This window comes from Oncorhynchus mykiss, chromosome 11, assembly GCF_057628025.1.
Source record: "Oncorhynchus mykiss isolate SJ-2025 chromosome 11, ASM5762802v1, whole genome shotgun sequence".
In the NCBI taxonomy this organism is placed as follows: Eukaryota; Metazoa; Chordata; class Actinopteri; order Salmoniformes; family Salmonidae; genus Oncorhynchus; species Oncorhynchus mykiss.
This window is the reverse complement of record NC_143032.1, coordinates 73,431,571-73,450,345: the sequence shown is the minus strand read 5'-3', so window position 1 is coordinate 73,450,345 and position 18,775 is coordinate 73,431,571. Positions and strand designations below refer to the sequence as shown.

The window sequence follows — 18,775 nt, the reverse complement described above, 5'->3', positions numbered from 1 at the left end:
GAGATATACCTGCTGGAGCGCGTGCTACAGGTGGGTGATGCTATGGTGACCAGCGAGCTGAGATAAGGGGGGACTTAGCAGGGTCTTTTAGATGACATGGAGCCAGTGGGTTTGGCGACGAGTATGAAGCGAGGGCCAGCGAACGAGAGCGTACAGGTCGCAATGGTGGGTAATATATGGGGCTTTGGTGACAAAATGGATTGCACTGTGATAGACTGCATCCAATTTGTTGAGTAGGGAATTGAACCCCATGACTTTCATCTGCTTCAGCCTTACCACTCAAACAAGCCCATTATCTGTTAAGTTTCCCAAACTCGGTCCTGGGGCCCCCCCTGGGTGCACGTTTTGGGTTTCGCCCTAGCACTACACAGCTGACTCAAATAACCAACTCATCATCAAGCTTTTATTATTTCAATCAGCTGTATAGCGCTAGGGAAAAAAACAAAACGTGCAACCAGGGGAGGCCACAGGACCGAGTTTGGGGAACCCTGTGGTAAGTGACAGGTTGGAAAAGAGAGGGGTTTATGCCGTGTTCTCGTCGGAACTAGGAAACTTGAAAATATCTGACTTGTTAACTGGTTGTACGCAGCACGTTTATAAGCAGTTAACAAGTGGAAAATGTCAGTTTCCTAGTTCTGATTAGCATGTGAACGCAATGTAACCAAACATAATTTAAAATATTATGCTTTGGTATTGTGTCAGTGTTAATTAAGACTGGTTCTCAGGTATTGGAAAATCTTTAATAATCCAATGTTTTATGGAATGGATGAATATGTTGATTAAAACAACATCACATGAAATAATGTTAGCACAGACTGGAGAAAATAATACAGACAGACTCACAAAAGATATGGGAAAGATTGTTGTTGTTCATTAAAAGCACAAAAAATAATATCATGGCCATGAAATAGCCTGTCACCTATTAGCAGAAAAAACTAACAAAACAAAACATTCTCTCCATTGTATTTTGGTGTGTTTCTGTATATTTTGGTGTACTGTATGGTTGTTTTGTGTTGAATATGAAGAATGAAATAAATTGTCTATATCAAAAAAAGGAGGAACGGGCTGAGTACCGAAATGGAACTGGACCCGAGAACCGAACCAAGGGGCCAGGGTTTCGATAAACCGAACGCGAGACAACCACATGTTGCCTAGCAACGCTCCTCGGCGTCTTCTGGAGTTTGCAGTGACTGCTGGGAATCTGAGGCCCGACTGAGCGACCGCCCTTTTTAGACGAACGAGAGAAGAGCAACGCTGCAAGTGTCGGGAAAGAGCTATACGCAAAAACAACTTAATAAAGCGGCAGAACGTAACTTGAGGTATGTTTTCAGATGTATGATGTGAAATATTTCAGGCAAATATTGTCTAAATTAGGAAATGTCTCAGGAAAAAGTGTATTTTAATGCGCGATTTGATGACGTACTGGCGATGGTCAAACTCGAAATGGGGAGAGCCTTTACGGGCCTATTTGAAAGGATTAGCTTCTGTAACTTGTTGGCTAACGTTAACTAGATTGTTCGCTGTTTCTTATAACCCATTATGTAGTTAGCGTTGGTGTTATTAGGTAAACATTCTGATTAAATATATCGTTAAGTTTGATTTTACGGCCCTCAATTATAGCCCGAGGCCTTCTGCTGCAGCTAAGCTTGCTAGCTACCGTTAGCATTGTCTGCTATTTTCAATTGGTCAATTTGATGCCAATCACACTGCTGTCAAACGCATGATTGGCTGAATTCGACGTCTTCTCTTTGCATCGGTAACATTCTATTGGATAACACATGAGGTTGACGCGATTTTCCTGCCTCGAACGTTAACATATTTCATGAAGAAAAATCTGAAATACTGTCGGTCCAATTTGTTGCGAACACAAACATGCCATATTTCCCACATATTGCCCAAATTAGCTGATAAAGATGAAAATATACAGTACCAGTCAAAAGTTTGGACACCTACTTATTCAAGGATTTTTCCTTATTTTACTATATTCTACATTGTAAAATAATAGTGAAGACATCAAAACTATGAAACAATACATATGGAATCATGTAGTATCCCAAAAATTATTAAACAAATCAAAATACATTTGAGATTATTCAAAGTAGCCACCCTTAGCCTTGATGACAGCTTTGCACACTCTTGGCATTTTTTATTTTTATTTATTTTACTAGGCAGTTAAGAACAAATTCTTACTTACAATGACGGCCTACCAAAAGGCAAAAGGCCTCCTGCAGGGACGGGAGCTGGGATTAAAAATTAAAAATAAAAACATATTTAGAGAAAATTCTCTCAACCAGCTTCAGCTGGAATGCTTTTCCATCAGTCTTGAAGGAGCTACCACATATGCTGAGCACTTGTTGGCTGCTTTTCCTTCACTCTGCAGTCCAACTCATCCCAAACCATCTCATTTGGGTTGAGGTCAGGTGATTGTGGAGGTCAGGTCATCTGATGCGGCACTCCATCACTCTCCTTCTTGGTAAAATAGCCCTTACACAGCCTGGCGGTGTGTTGGGTCATTGTGCTGTTGAAAAACAAATGATAGTCCCACTAAGCGCAAACCAGATGGGATGGCATATCACTGCAGAATGCTGTGGTAGCCATGCTGGTTAAGTGTGCCTTGAATTCTAAATAGATCAGACAGTGTCACCAGCAAAGCAATATCGCACCTCCTCCTCCATGCTTCACAATGGGAACTACAAATGCGGAGATCATCCGTTCACCCACTCTGCATCTCACAGAGACATGGCGGTTGAAACCAAAAATCTTGCATTTGGACAGATTTCCACCAGTCTAATGGTGTCCTTTAGTAGTGGTTTCTTTGCAGCAATTCGACCATGAAGGCCTGATTCACGCAGTCTCCTCTGAACAGTTGATGTTGAGATGTCTGTTACTTGAACTCTGGGAAGCATTTATTTGGGCTGCAATTTCTGAGGCTGGTAACTCTAATGAACTTATCCTCTGCAGCAGAGCTAACTCTGGGTCTTTCATTCCCATTGCGGTCCTCCTGGGAGCCAGTTCCATCATAGCGCTGGATTGTTTTTGCAACTGCACTTGAAGAAACTTTCCAAAGTAAAATATGGAATGTTGTTTGTCTTTGCTTATTTGAGCTGTTCTTGCCCTAATATGGACTTGCTATTTTACCAAGTGAGGCTATATTCTGTATACCCACCCCTACCTTGTCACAAACCAACTGATTGGCTCAAATGTATTAAGAAGGAAAGAAATTCCACAAATGAACTTTTAACAAAGCACACCTATTAATTCAAATGTATTCCAGGTGACTACCTCATGAAGCTGATTGAGAGAATGCCAAGACTGTGCAAAGCTGTCATCAAGGCGAAGGGTGGCTACTTTGAAAAATCTCATATTTTGATTTGTTTAACACTTTTTTTGGTTACTACATGATTCCATATGTGTTATTTCATAGTTCTGATATCTTAACTATTATTCTACATTGTAAAAAATAAAGGAAAAACCCTGGAATAAGTAGGTGTCCAAACTTTTCACTGGTACTATAAATATTCATAAAAGCTGCAGAATGCCCAATGATAACATTGTATTTAAATCTATGTTAAAATCACATTACTGTCTGTGCATCAATATGCTGTGAGCATGTTGTTCATGTTTAACTTGTAATTGTACACTGAGACCATATAGTCTGTCATTACTGGTGATGTGAGCTGTGTGTCATCTCTACATGGATTTCTTCCTTGTGTGCAGGTGAGGGGCTGAGCCATGGCAGATAAGGGTGAGGGGTGTGGTAGTCAGTTCCCAGACCATTATAAAGTCATGCTGGACAAACTGAATGAACAGAGACAGCTGGACCAGTTCACAGACATCACTCTCATAGTAGACGGTAAGCTCATCCTCAGTGATGTTTGTTGAATTGCAGAAAGTGAAGGTGCAGCTTTAGCTTGTCAACTAAAAGTTAATTATATATTTTGTTAATACAAAAACAGCCTTGTTTCAGCCGTGTAGGTTAATAGTAAAACAAAACAAAGTTTTTTTTAATATCCTTGTGTTAAGGAAAAATGCCCACATTGTATGAAGTATTCTATTATGTGCTGTACTGTTCATGCGTTCATCTTACCTCTGGTCTGTAGGACACCAGTTCAGGGCCCATAAGGCAGTGTTAGCAGCGTGCAGTCAGTTCTTCCACAAGTTCTTCCAGGACTTCACACAGGAGCCACTAGTGGAGATTGAAGGTATGTACTGCTGAACCACTGATGCATCCACTGACGTATGTCTGTCATCAATCAAGAAAATAAACGATAGCGCTATAGACCCTGAGAAACAAAAGAAGGCCTACATCCACTTCTGACAATAACTATAAGACTATCACACAATAACCCAATGTACCCATCAATCCCCTGTGTTGTGCAGGAGTGAGTAACTCAGCTTTCCGCCAGCTGATGGAATTTACGTACACAGCTACGCTGGCTGTCAGTGGGCCAGAGGAGGTCAACGACGTGTGGAAGGCAGCAGAGTACCTCCAGATGCAGGAGGCCATCAAGGCCCTCAACAACAGGTTAGACGGCCATTATAACATCTGGACCCCCTTACTACTAATATAGTCCCTTACTACTTACTGTGCCTTCAGAAAGTATTCATACCCCTTGACTTACTTCACATTTTGTTGTGTTAGAGCAGGTATTCCCAAACTGGAATTTCCAGGGGTACGTGCAATGCCGTCGGGGGTACTTCAAATAAAAATGTGATTTACGTTAACGGGATCGATATGACAACTACCAGTGAAAATAGAGGGCGCCAAATTCAAACCACAGAAATCTCATAATTACAATTCCTAAAACATATGTCTTTTATCATTTTAAAGGTAATCTTGTTGTTAATCCCACCAAAGTGTCCGATTTCAAATATGCTTTTCAGTAAAAGCACTACAAACGATTATGTTAGGTCTCCACCAAACCACAATAAGCACAGCCGTTTTCCAGCAAAATATAGCATTCACAAAAAGCAGAAATAGAGAAAGTTCAAGGTTAGTGATTAATTGTATCTTCATCAGATGACACTCATACGACTTCATGTTACACAATACATGCATGTTTTGTTTGATAAAGTTCATATTTATATAAAAAATCTGAGTTTACATTGGCGTATTAGATTCACTAGTTCCAAAAACATCAAGTGATTTTGCACAGCCACATCGTTTCAACAGAAATACTCATCATAAATGTAGATGATGATAATACAAGTTATACACATGGAATTATAGATATACCTCTCCTTTCAAAAAAGGTTTAGGGAAAAAGCTACCCATGCAATAATCTAAGACGGCGCTCAGAACAGAAGCCAAATTAGCCGGCCTGTTGGAGTCAACAGAAATCAGAAAATACATGATAAATGTTTCCTTTGATAAACTTCATCAGAATGCAGTCCTAGGAATCCCAGGTCCACAATAAATGCTTGATTTGTTTGAAAATGTCCGTTATTTATGTCCAATTAGCTACTTTGGTTAGCGCGTTTGGTAAACAATTCCAAAGTCACAAAGCGCGTCCACTATAACGTGACGAAATATCCAAAAGTTCCGTAACAGTCAGTAGAAACATGTCAAGCGATGTACTGAATCAATCTTTAGAATGTTGTTCAGATATCTTGAATGACTTCAGATGACCGGTGGAACGCAGGTCCTTCCCCTATGAACGCGCATGGTGAAAGTATGGTCAACTCGTGCCAGTGGTGACTATTTCCTGTGTCATTTGACCCCCCCCTTCACATTAGTCATCAGACAAAGTTCTATTGACTGTTGACATCTAGTGGAAGGCGTAGGAAGTGAACTCATCCATATCTCGCTGTAATTTCAATGAGAGCTTGGTTGAAAATCTGCCACCCCCAGAAAAAATCCCAACAGGAAGTAGAATTCCTCAGGTTTTTGCCTGCAATATGAGTTCTGTTATACTCACAGACATAATTCAAACAGTTTTAGAAACGTCAGAGTGTTTTCTATCCACTACTAATAATAATATGCATATATTAGCAACTGAGACTGAGGAGCTGGCCGTTTACAATGGGCACCTTTTCATCCAAGCTACTCAATACTGCCCCTGCAGCCATAAAAAGTGAAAGAAATATATATATATATATATATATATATATATTATTTATTTACTTAAAAAAAAAAAAAAAAACATTTTCAAACAGTTATATTTTCCAACATTTGGGTGAGATTTTTATCTCCCCTGATTAGCCTCATTTCACTGCCAAAAATACAATTAAACCAGCTAGTGTTCAACGAATTAACAACACAATGTCAAATACAGGTAGCCTAGTCAAATAATTAACATCCAGCCAGCTGTGCCACCAGAGACTCTGGATTCGCGCCCAGACTCTGTCGTAACCGGCCGCGACCGGGAAGTACGTGGGGCGACACACAATTGGCCTAGCGTCGTCCGGGTTAGGGAGGGTTTGGCCGGTAGGGAAATCCTTGTCTCATCGCGCACCAGCGACTCCTGTGGCGGGCCGGGCGCAGTGCGCGCTAACCAAGGTTGCCAGGTGCACGTGTTTCCTCCGACACATTGGTGCGGCTGGCTTCCGAGTTGGATGGCACTGTGTTAAGAAGCAGTGCGGCAGCTTGGTTGGGTTGTGTATCGGAGGACGCATGACTTTCAACCTTCGTCTCTCCCGAGCCCGTACGGGAGTTGTAGCGATGAGACAAGATAGTAGCTACTAAACAATTGGATACCACGAAATTGGGGAGAAAAAGGGGAAAAAAATGTAACATCCAATCACATTAACCGTTACTCTTCTGCGGGAATTCCGCTAACGGTCCATATGTAGCCAAACGTAGCTGCTGCTCATTCTGTTTGCTCGAAGATGCAAATATGGTTAAAAAAAAGTCACACATACCAGAGACGCGTACCAGCTCTACTGGTAGACCTGCTACTCCCAGCAGAACTACACCTGCACCTGTCGACAACAGAAGTTGTTCTCCTTCAACGAGCACATCCAATGCTAGCATCAGTAATTCTACATTTGTTGTTAGCCCAGCTAACATGGACACTGATAGCTGTGAATCTGATACAGCTGAAGAGCTACTGACCCCTTACCCAGGAAAGCACCGAACAACAGACAGGGTCTTTGGATCATCGAAGAGGCCAAATATGATGAGAACTACATTGATTTGGGGTTCTCTTAAATTGGGAGTAGTGCCTTTCCTCAGCCACAGTGTGTTAGATGTGCAACAGTACTATCTCACAACTCAATGAAACCTTCACTCTTGCACGGACATTTAGAAACATAACATGCCAATTTGAAAAATAATAGTTTTTTTGAGTGAGAATTAAGACTACTTTTGAGTAGTAAGACATGTATAAAAGCAACAGATACCATTAATAAGAAGGGGATAGAAGAGTATTTTATGGTGGGCTACCTAGTGGCTAGGACAGGCAAGCCCTATACTATTGTGGAGGACTTGAATTCTTCCTGCTACCACGGCTATGACTGGGACAATGCTGGGGGAACAGGACAAAAAAACTATACAGACAATTACTTCATCAAACAACACTGTTTCACGACACATCAGTGACATGGCAGGATATGTTTTTAAACAATTACTGCTTTGCATACAAGCCCGTGAATTCTATGCGTTACAGCTGGATGAGTCAACAGACGTGGTGGGCCTGGCACAGCTCCTGGTATACTGAATGTCCGTTACATTTATGGGGGATCAATTAAGGAAGACATCCTCTTCTGGAAACCAGGACAACAGGAGAGAATTCTTTAAAGTACTGGACAGCTTTGTGTTACTGTAATTTAATTATGCCAATGTGCTTTCATCAATTGAAAGCCCTTAATCTATTTTATGAGAATTTCTAAGATTTCTTGTTTGCATAAAATTGACGCAGACCAGTCTTTCATTAATAAATAATATAATTTATTCTCGGAGCGCGCTCCCACTTAATCACGTGCAGCAGTTTATATACAGATCATGACGTCATTTCATTGCTTTAACAGAATCCCCTCCTCTCGACCGGGACAAAGTAAGGTGAAAAGTTCATTCTAACTTACTAACACACTCCCAGATAACTTTTGACCCCTTAACATTATCGATCACCACTGAACTGACAGTTTTATTAACAGAAAACCTAGGAATGCACTCACTGCCTTATCTAAAAACCCCAGAGCTAAGTTTCTGTAGGGTCAACCATAGGCTAACGACCTTATCTGTTTTCACAGTCCACAACCCATATAGTTAATCAGATATAATAAAACAGAGTATAAGTTTACTTAGTTACAGTTCCATTTAAAATGATTTGTTCAGTCATATTAATCATAATTTCCTAACACTTTGTGACATCAAATTGACTTTGGTGGTCAAGATATGTTGGTATCTGTACTGATGGTGCAAAATCCATGACAGGGAGACATAGTGGAATTGTAACGCGAGTGCAAGCAGTTGCTCCCGATGCCACTTGGGTATACTGCAGCATCCACCGAGAGGTTCTTGTTGCCAAGGAAATGTCTGACAGCTTGAAATACATTTTGGACACTATAGTGAATTTTTAAAAACTTTGTTAAAGCAAGGCCCCTGAACTCTCGTGTATATTCTGCACTATGCAATATGGGCAGCGACCATGTAACGCTTTTACAACACACAAAAGTGCAATGGTTATCACGGGGCAAAGTATTGACACGTTTTTTTTAAATTGAGAGACGAGCTTAAAGTTTTCTTTACTGACCATAATTTTCACTTGTCTTGCATGATGACGAGTTTCTCACACGACTGGCCTATCTGGGAGATTTTTTTTTCCTCACCTGAATGATCTGAATCTAGGATTACAGGGACTCTCCACAACTATATTCAATGTGCGGGACAAAATTGAGGCTATGATTAAAAGGTTGGAGCTCTTCTCTGTCTGCATTAACAAGAACAACACACAGGTCTTTTCATCGTTGTATGAATTTTTTTTGTGTGCAAATTAACTCAAGTTTACGGACAATGTCAAATGTGATATAGCGAAGCACCTGAGCTGGGTGCGCAATTATGCAAATACTTTCCCGAAACGGATGGACACAAACAACTGGATTCGTTATCCCTTTCATGCCCTGCCTCCAGTCCACTTACTGATATCTGAACAAGAGAGCCTCATTGAAATTGCAACAAGTGGTTCTGTGAAAATGTCATTTAATCTAAAGCCACTGTCAGATTTCTGGATTGGGCTGTGCGCAAAGTATTCTGCCTTGGCAAATCACACTGTTAAGACATTGATGCCCTTTGCAACCACGTACCTATGTGAGAGTGGATTCTCGGCCCTCATTAGCATGAAAATTAAATACAAGCACAGACTGTGTGTGGAAAATGATTTAAGACTGAGACTCTCTCCAATACAACCCAACATTGCAGAGTTATGTGCATCCTTTCAAACACACCCTTCTCATTAACCTGTGGTGCGTTATTCACAATTTGCAATGAACAAATAAGGTTTTATATGTAAGATGGTTAAATATAGAGCAAAATTATTGATTATTATTTGGTCCTATAAGAGCTCTTTGTCACTTCCCACGAACCGGGTTGTGACAAACTCATTCTTATGTTTAACAAATGTATCTTATAGTGTGTGTGTGGCAGGCTTACAATGATGGCAAAAAACAACATTTGAGAGTGCTCTGACCCTGGTGCTAGAGGAGGTACTTAGTTAGTTGTTAGTTAGTTGTCTAGGTGTTCCGAGCAGCGTATGTCATTGCTAGACAGCCATTTTCAAGTCTTGCCATAGATTTTCAAGCTGATTTAAGTCAAAACTGTGACTAGGCCACTCACCTAACTGAGTTAGGAAGGATGCCTGTATCTTTGTAGTGACTGGGTGTATTGATACACAATCCAAAGTGTAATGAATAACTTCTTCAACATGCTCAAAGGGATATTCAATGTTTCCTTTATTTTTTACCCGTCTACCAATAGGTGCCCTTCTTTGTGAGGCATTGGAAATCCTCCCTGGTCTTTGTGGTTCAGTCTGTGTTTGAAATTCACTGCTCGACTGAGGGACTTTACACATAATTGTGTGATGCACAGAGATGAGGTAGTCCATGCAATTTATTAAGTGACTTGTTAAGCACATGTTTTACTCCTGAACTAATTTAGACCTGCCCTAACAAAGGGATTCAATACTTATTGACTCAAGACATTTCAGCTTTTCATTTTTTAAATTATTTTTTTTTACAATTTGTGAAAATGTCTAAAAACACAATTACACTTTATAGGGTATTGTGTCACTAGCCTACACATAATCTCAATTTTAATACATTTTGAATGCAATAAATATTATGGCTGAACTCAAATGTGCTGGTTGATAAAATACCTGTATTTATGGGAAAGATGTTTGAAAAGGGTATTTTGTTTGTAAATTGTTATGGTAGAGTTATGTCTTTCATGGAGTTATCAGAATTTTATGGGACGGTCTGCTCAATCCAAGATTACAACCAATTGATTACAGCATTACCCCAAAAATGGATGTGGCAGTTGGCAGCGGAAGGAGGTAGGGAGCTGGTCTGTCTGCCCAATATAAAGGATCAACTGACAGAGAAATACAAATAGCATAAATGGGAAAATATACCAGTTTAATTTGAGGACCAAGGTTGTTGACAGCTGTGCCATACAGATTGCAAAATAGTTGGGAAGAGATTTATGATGTACCGATTCCATGGTACAGGGTGATATATATATATATATATAAAAATAATGACGCAAGTCTCAAGACTTTGTGCTTTTCAGCTAAAAATATTATTTAGAATTCTTGCCACCAACAAAATGTTAAATAAATAATGTGGCATTCAATCATCGAAGCTCTGCAGATTTTTTTAGAGGATACAGAATCAATAGACCATTTATTTTGGTATTGCCCTCAGGTAGCCTGTTTTCTGGTTCAGGCATGGCTGAAAATGCAGAACATTGATCTAAAATTTACCCTAGAAATAGACTTAGTAAAAAAAATAAACTTCCTTTTTTCAGGACCCCGTCTTTCAAAGATAATTTGTAAAAAGCCAAATAACTTCACAGATCTTCATTGTAAAGAGTTTAAACACTGTTTCCCATGCTTGTTCAATGGCCCATAAAAAAATTAATGAACATGCACCTGTGGAACGGTCGTTAAGACACTAACAGCTTACAGAGGGTAGGCAATTAAGGTCACAGTTATGAAAACTTAGGACACTAAAGAGGCCTTTCTACTGACTCTGAAAAACACAAAAAGAAAGATGCCCAGGGTCCCTGCTCATCTGCGTGAACGTGCCTTAGGCATGCTGCAAGGAGGCATGAGGACTGCAGATGTGGCCAGGACAATAAATTGCAATGTCTGTACTGTGAGACGCCTAAGACAGCGCTACAGAATGGACAGCTGATTGTCCTCGCAGTGGCAGACCACGTGTAACAACTCCTGCACAGGATCGGTACATCTGAACATCACACCTGCGGGACAGGTACAGAATGGCAACAACAACTGTCCGAGTTACACCAGGAAAGCACAATCCCTCCATCAGTGCTCAGACTGTCCGCAATAGGCTGAGAGAGGCTGGACTGAGGGCTTGTAGGCCTGGTGTAAGGCAGGTCCTCACAAGACATCACCAGCAACCATGTCGCCTATGGGGACAAACCCACCGTCGCTGGACCAGACAGGACTGTCAAAAAGCACTCTTCACTGACGAGTCGTGGTTTTGTCTCACCAGGGGTGGTCGGATTTGCGTTTATCGTCGAAGGAATGAGCATTACACAGAGACCTGTACTCTGGAGCAGGATCGATTTGGAGGTGGAGGGTCCGTCATGGTCTGGGGCGGTGTGTCACAGCATCATCGGACTGTGCTTGTTGTCATTGCAGGCAATCTCAACACTGTGAGATACAGGGCATAAATCCTCCTCCCTCATGTGGTACCCTTCCTGCAGGCTCATCCTGACATTACCCTCCAGCATGACGATGCCACCAGCCATACTGCTCATTCTGTGGATGATTTCCTGCAAGACAGGAATGTCAGTGTTCTGCCATGGTCAGCGAAGAGCCCGGATCTCAATCCCATTGAGCCTGGATCTCAATCCCCCCCCCCTTTGTTCAGGGACACATTATTCCATTTCTGTTAGTCACATGTCTGTGGAACTTGTTCAGTTTATGTCTCAGTTGTCGAATCTTGTTATGTTCATACAAATACTTACACATGTTAAGTTTTCTGAAAATAAATGCAGTTGACAGTGAGAGGACGTTTCTATTTTTTTGCTGAGTTTAGTACTGTTGGGAGATCTGGAGAGACCGGGTCAGTCAATTAATAATATACTAATACTCTTAGTAAAAGTATTTATCTTCAACTCGCAGTCTGTGGATTTGATTAGATAGATTGAATTTCTATGTTAAACATCACAGCATAGTTGAAAAATATGTGGTGTGTAGAAATCCAAAGAGGGTGCCCAGCAGAGATAGGTGGGAGGGGCTGAGGGAAGCTGAGGGTTGGAATCAGGAATTGGAGACAAGTGGGAGTGGAGTTGTTGGGCGGGGTATAGAATGATGGTAAAAGATAAAAGTATAAAACAAAAAGTTTGCTTGAATGACACTGTGGGACAGTGTTTTTATAGCTAATGCCGGGTTTGCCTGAGGCTGATGCCGTGCAGGTGTTTGTACACGTGCATATACTCACACTCTCATTCAAATGTGCACATACACGGACACACACAGGTAAATAGTGCCATGTATGCACTCAAACATATTCAGTTGGCCTTGCGGTCATGATTGTTGTTGTCCTTGATGTCTTTGTTCTTTTTTGCATTGTTGTTTTCTGTTTTGCTTTGTCTTTCTCTTTAAAATATATATATTTTGTTGGTTGTTGGAGCATGGGGGGGGGGGATGGGATTTTTTAATTTTTTTATTGTAATTTTTTTTACTGGGGGAGGGGGTCTCAGATGGGGAACTGTGGGGAGGGATCTTGGAGGGCTGGTGGTTGGGAGCTTGGGTCGTTGGCTGATGGATCGCTGTTTCTGGTCCCCGTTTTTTGACCTTGTGGTAGATCTGTCGACGTGCCCTTGACCAGGGTGTTGACCCTGGTTGCTTCTGTGTGTCATTCTGGATGGGAGTCTAGTAATCTAACAATGTGATGTAGTTGTTGAGTGGCTTGACTGCAAGTATATTATATGTTTTAAACATTCAATAAACAAAAATGAAACATTTTACATTCAGGCTCTAACACAACTAAGTGGAAAAAGTCAAGGGGTGTGAACACTTTCTGAAGGCTAGCCCCCTTTTTGTGTGGTGTTGGGTTCTAGTCTTGTTTAATGGTATCTGTTGGAATGTAAAGTATTTTGAATGAATATAACCCTTTCTCTCTCTCTTTCTCCATAGGATGGGTGATGGCACCCTTTTCCAGCTATCCCAGACTCTGGTGGCAGGGAATAGCAAGGCCAAGAAGAGGAAGATATCTGAGATTCTTCCCTCAGTGGAGGGGGAGCAGGTTGGAGATCTACAATGGCACATTATGTTTGTAGTTGTTATAACATAAAATCGCATAAAGTGCAAAAAAGTGTCCCAAGTGATCCTCATCATCCTCTTCATCATCTGTCCTTTCCTCCTGATATGTATTGCTGTGCTGACCCAAGTCTGTCCTTGCAGGTGGAGATTGAGGTGGAGATCGGGGAGGGTACCATTGAGGTGGAGGAGACGGGGCTGGAGGAGGTGGTGGATGCTGCTCGGAACACCCAGGCAGTCTCGGATGACTCTGCCCTGGCTCTGCTTGCTGACATTACCAGCAAGTACCAGCAGGGGGGGCTAACGCTGCACGTCCTGAAGAAGGAAGGACTGAAGGAGGTAAACAAAGCACTCTGTTTCTCTGTTGCACATGTAAAAACCACACAATTGGAAGGACCATGACCAACCTTGATTCAAAACAAAAAAACAATTATATATAAGAATATGTTTTGTTGACGTCTTTCTCAAAACAAGTCATCCTTTCATCTCAATGCATCCATACATCATGGTTGGTGTGTGTGTGTGTGTGTGATCCAGGAGATGGTGTATCAGGAGGAGACGGTGACACCACCCAAGACTCTCGAGAGTCTGGAGATGGTCGAAGTCCAGATCTCTCAGCTGGACAAGATGTTCCGCTGCAACAAATGTGACCGCAGCTTCCGCCTCTACTATCACCTCAAACAGCACATGCGCGCCCACATGGCTGCGCTGGACAAGCCTCATGCGTGTTGCCACTGCGGGAAGGCGTACACGCGGGAGGGGGCGCTTAAACAGCACCTGAACACGTTACATTATGAGGCGGAGGAGCTGTCGCGCAGCCAGTCCCAGAAGAAGAAGACACACGTGTGCGAGTACTGTGACAAGCAGTTTGACCACTTTGGACACTTCAAGGAGCACTTACGAAAGCACACTGGTAAGAGTTATCATACCAAGAAGAATTAATTCAGGGGTTCATATTTGTAGAAGTGCCTGGGTTATCTATACACTGAGTGTACAACACATTAGGAACACCTGCTTTTTCCATGATAGACTGACCAGATAGATATCCAGGTGAAAGCTATGATTCCTTATTAATGTCACCTGTTAAATCCACTTCAATCAGTGTAGATTAAGGGGAGTAAAGGGGTTAAAGAAGGATGTTTAAACCTTGAGACATGGATTGTGGATGTGTGCCATTTTAGAGGGTGAATAGGCAAGATAAAATATGTGTGTCTTTGAGCGGCTTATGGTAGTAGGTGCCAGGCACACTGGTTTGCGTCAAGAACTGCAACACTGCTGGGTTTCTCACACTCAACAGTCTTCCGTGTGTATCAAGAATGGTCCACCACCCAAAGGACATCCAGACAACTGTGGGATGCATTGGAGTCAACATGGGCCAGCATCCCTGGCATGGACTTTGTAGAGTCCATGCTCTGACGAAATTGAGGCTGTTCTGTTGAAGGTGTTCCTAGTGTTTTGTATAGCTGATGTGCATTTGTGGTTTCTAGGCAGACTAAAACATAGCATCAACAGCACTTCATTGCACATCAACAACACCTTTCTTCTCTCTGAGTGTGATCTTTGATTGTGTATTGATGAGTGAGTGACCTGTTCTTGTGAGGTGAATATAAATCAGACCACCTTAATAGGATCTCCTGAGTTATGCAGTGGGTGAAACAAGTAGTTTATCCCTTGTGTGTGTAGGTGAGAAACCGTTTGCTTGTCCAGACTGCCATGAGCGCTTTGCCAGGAACAGCACATTGAAATGTCACATGGCTGCCTGTCAGAACGGCGCCGGGGCCAAGAAGGGACGCAAGAAACTCTACGAATGTCAGGTGCAGAGAACGCTCTTTTGTTTTTTCCTGATTTATAAGGAGTCAAAATCACCCATCACATCCCTGAGTAGGGCATATGCTGGATTGTAAAATGACCTCTTCCCCCACTCCCCAGGTGTGCAGCAGTGTGTTCAACAGCTGGGAGCTGTTTAAAGACCACCTGACGACACACACGGGAGAAAAGCCTAACCATTGCACCATGTGTGACCTCTGGTTCACCCAGCCCGACGACCTCCGCCGACATCTCCGCGACCTGCACGGCGTCACAGACGACAAGCTGATAACCCAGGAACTGGTCATTGCCGCCGCGGCAACGCAAGAGGAAGTGGCCAGGGAGGGGAAGGGAGGCAAGAGGGAGACCCTTCTACTAGAGGACGGGATAAGCGTGGAGCATGTTACCGTGGAGCCCGTAGGTGTGGTAGCATTGGTGGAAACAGCCATGTTGGTAGATGGGGAGGTGACCGAGATGTGTGAGGAGGACATAGAGAGACTGAAGGAAGCGGGTGTTGAGATCCGGGTGCTGCAGGTGTCAGCAGAGGGACAGGTGAACTCTGAGATCCAGGTGGAGGGGAGCGAGGTGGAGGTGGAGGAGGATTCGCAACCGGCTATTGCTGTATGAAGCGGGAGCGGGGCGACATCTCAAATCATACCCTATTCCCCATAAATACACTGCCTTGGCTCTGGCCACAAGTAGTGCACTGTATGGGGAATACGGTTTTATTTTAGATGATTTTTTTCAAACTGGAAAAGCTCCCCCTTACCCCCTTCACCCTATGAAATAATAGGGTAACGGACAGACGAGGATTGGATGTTACTCATATTTCTAGAGGGTATTTATTTGGAGCCTGATGTCATGGCTCTGTCTTCCTCTGTCTGTGGCAGAGAGAGACCGGCTGAATGCCTTCACAATGAACCCGTTCAAGGTTTCGTTTCAATCTTTTTTCTTGTTGCTTTCTTTTGTTTTTTACACTTTAGGATGTACATTTGAGATGATCAATATTAATTTGCTAAGACAATATGCCATCCATAAAGATCCCTACTCATTTCTATGGTGTCACCAGCAGACACCATTTATTGATTGGGATGCACCGTGTGTTAAACTGTCATACGGCTGCAGACATATGGCTGATATGCCTCACTGATGACGCCACATATTTCCCAGTTTCAACCCATCTGAAGCACAGCTCTGTTTGTCGAAAAATAATTCAGAGCTTGACTAAAGAAAGAGCATGTTTGTAATGGTGTCCAGCCCCTAACTGGTAAAAATAACTTTATTTTATTAACCTTTTAATCAGTTTGTTTATCAGAATAATAGCTGTTAGCGTGCTTACGTTTGCCACCCCCCCCCCCCCCCCCCAATTCCCTGCTTCTTCCTGTCTACCTCTTCCTACTTCCTGTTCTGACTGCAGCCCACTAAACACTGGGTTTTATGTATGACACTGTTACAGCATGATGCTCCTCAGAAACAGAAGTAAGTAAGTATTAAGTGAACACGTTTTGTTTGTTTTTATTTGACACATGTTCATAGTTGTATTGTTTTATATGTACAGAGCAATAAAGAAGTGATGTAATCAATACATTTGGAATTCTCAAAATGTTTCCATACCAGTATTTCTTACAATGCTTTCAAACATGCCTTTCTGAGACGTGGAAGGACTGAAGATTAGATGTTTAGCTTACTAAACATGAAGAATGAACCCCCCAAAAATGTATGTATGCTTGTAAATATAAATGTGGCTGATGTAAACCACAGTGTCTCTCTGTCTGTCACTCCTCTTCTTCCATCACAGCAGAAGGACCTGGATAGGGCAACATACAAACAGGTTCATATCAACAGCGGTGATGATGGCGTCCAGAACACATTGTCATCCTCAAGGAAACTGCTTACTGTAACCTTTGGTTATCCTGCCAGTGCCTGGTCAAATAGGGTTAAGGACGTGTGGACAGGGAATTTGGACTATGATCTTCCTAATGGTTATCTTCAGAATGTTCTGACTCGGAACAACTGGGGCCCCATCACTGGCTACCACATCGTTGGCTGTTGGTATCATCCTCTGATTAACCTCTGGCAGGAGGAACTCAATGCAGGAATCCAGAGATGATGAAACCGGAGAGGCTTCTGAAGATGTGTTGGCCTGCCTCTCGTCCCCAGTGTTGGTGATAGTCTCATCAACAGCGAAGTTGCCTTCCCTGGTGTTGGTGATGCTCAGATGGAGTGCAGTGGTGGAGGTGCTTTCCTCTGCCCTAGAGATACTCAGGATGACTGTATCATGATGGTGTTTTTGTGTTTCTTCCGCACGACTGCTTTGCTTAATATAAGGAATTTTGAATGATTTATACTTTTACTTTTGATACTTAAGTATATTTAGAACCAAATACTTTTAGACTTTAACTCAACTAGTATTTTACTTGAGTAACTTTCAATTAAGGGATCTATACTTTAGTATGACAATTGGGTACTTTTTTTTGCTCTGTTCATCTTTCCCTTGATCCTGACTAGTCTCCCAGTCCCTGCCTCTGAAAAATATCCCCACAGCATGATGCTTCAACCACCATGCTTCATCCTAGGGATGGTGCCAGGTTTCCTTCAGATGTTACGTTTGGCATTCAGGCCAAAGAGTTAAATCTTGGTTTCATCAGACCAGAGAATCTTGTTTCTCATGGTCTGAGAGTCATTTCGGTGCCTTTTGGCCAACTCCAAGTGGGCTGTCATGTGCCTTTCACTGAGGAGTGGCTTCCGTCTGGCCACTCTACCATAAAGGCCTGATTGGTGGAGTCCTGCAGAGATGGTTGTCCTTCTGGAAGGTTCTTCCATCTCCACAGAGGAACTCTGGAGCTCTGTCAGAGTGACCATCGGGTTCTTGGTCACCTCCCTGACCAAGGCCCTTCTCCCCCGATTTCTCAGTTTGGCTAGGCAGCCAGCTCTAGGAAGAGTCTTGGTGATTCCAAACTTCTTCCATTTTAGAATGACGGTTTTTGGGGGACCTTCAACCTTCCCTAGATCTGTGTCTCAACACAATCCTGTCTCGGAGCTCTACAGACCTCATGGCTTGGTTTTTGCTCTGACATACACTGTCAACTGTGGGAACTTGTGTGTGCCTTAACAAATCGTGTCCAATTAATTGAATTTACCACAGGTATCACAACAGTGAAGTGTAAGGGGCAATCACGTTGTAGAAACATCTCAAGGATGATCAATGGAAACAGGATACATTTTGAGTCTCATAGCAAAGGGTCTGAATATCTATGTATATTTTTTATACATTTGCAAAAATGTCTAAAACCCTGTTACACTTCGTCATTCCGGGGTATTGTGTGTAGACTGAAGAAGTTGTGTTTTTATTTAATCAATTTTAAGCCTGTAACATAACAAAATGTGGAAAAGTCAAGAGGTCTGAATACTTTCCGAATGCACTGCATATCACTCATTGGCTTATCCTTCTGTTGCAAGCACAGATGTACTATTCACACAGATCCTCTCAGAATCCCTCACCCATCCTCCTCTACTTTCTT

The 18,775-nt window shown here is 42.3% G+C and overlaps 1 protein-coding gene across 2 annotated transcripts; it reads left to right on the top strand.

Moving 5' to 3' along the window:
• Positions 1-1,055: 1,055 nt before the first annotated feature.
• LOC110536349 (zinc finger and BTB domain-containing protein 35) lies at positions 1,056-16,839 on the top strand. Of its 2 annotated transcripts, none has more exons than XM_021622096.3 (9): positions 1,056-1,319; positions 3,718-3,853; positions 4,101-4,202; positions 4,381-4,525; positions 13,326-13,434; positions 13,593-13,787; positions 13,986-14,361; positions 15,132-15,262; positions 15,378-16,839. In XM_021622096.3, the coding sequence occupies exons 2-9, from the start codon at positions 3,733-3,735 to the stop codon at positions 15,879-15,881; spliced, it is 1,683 nt and encodes a 560-aa protein (XP_021477771.1). In that variant the 5' UTR covers positions 1,056-1,319; positions 3,718-3,732; the 3' UTR covers positions 15,882-16,839. The 2 variants fall into 2 exon arrangements, with proteins under 2 accessions (XP_021477771.1, XP_090047234.1); XM_090191108.1 differs by having other exon boundaries at positions 1,217-1,319; positions 3,275-3,853.
• Positions 16,840-18,775: the final 1,936 nt, after the last annotated feature.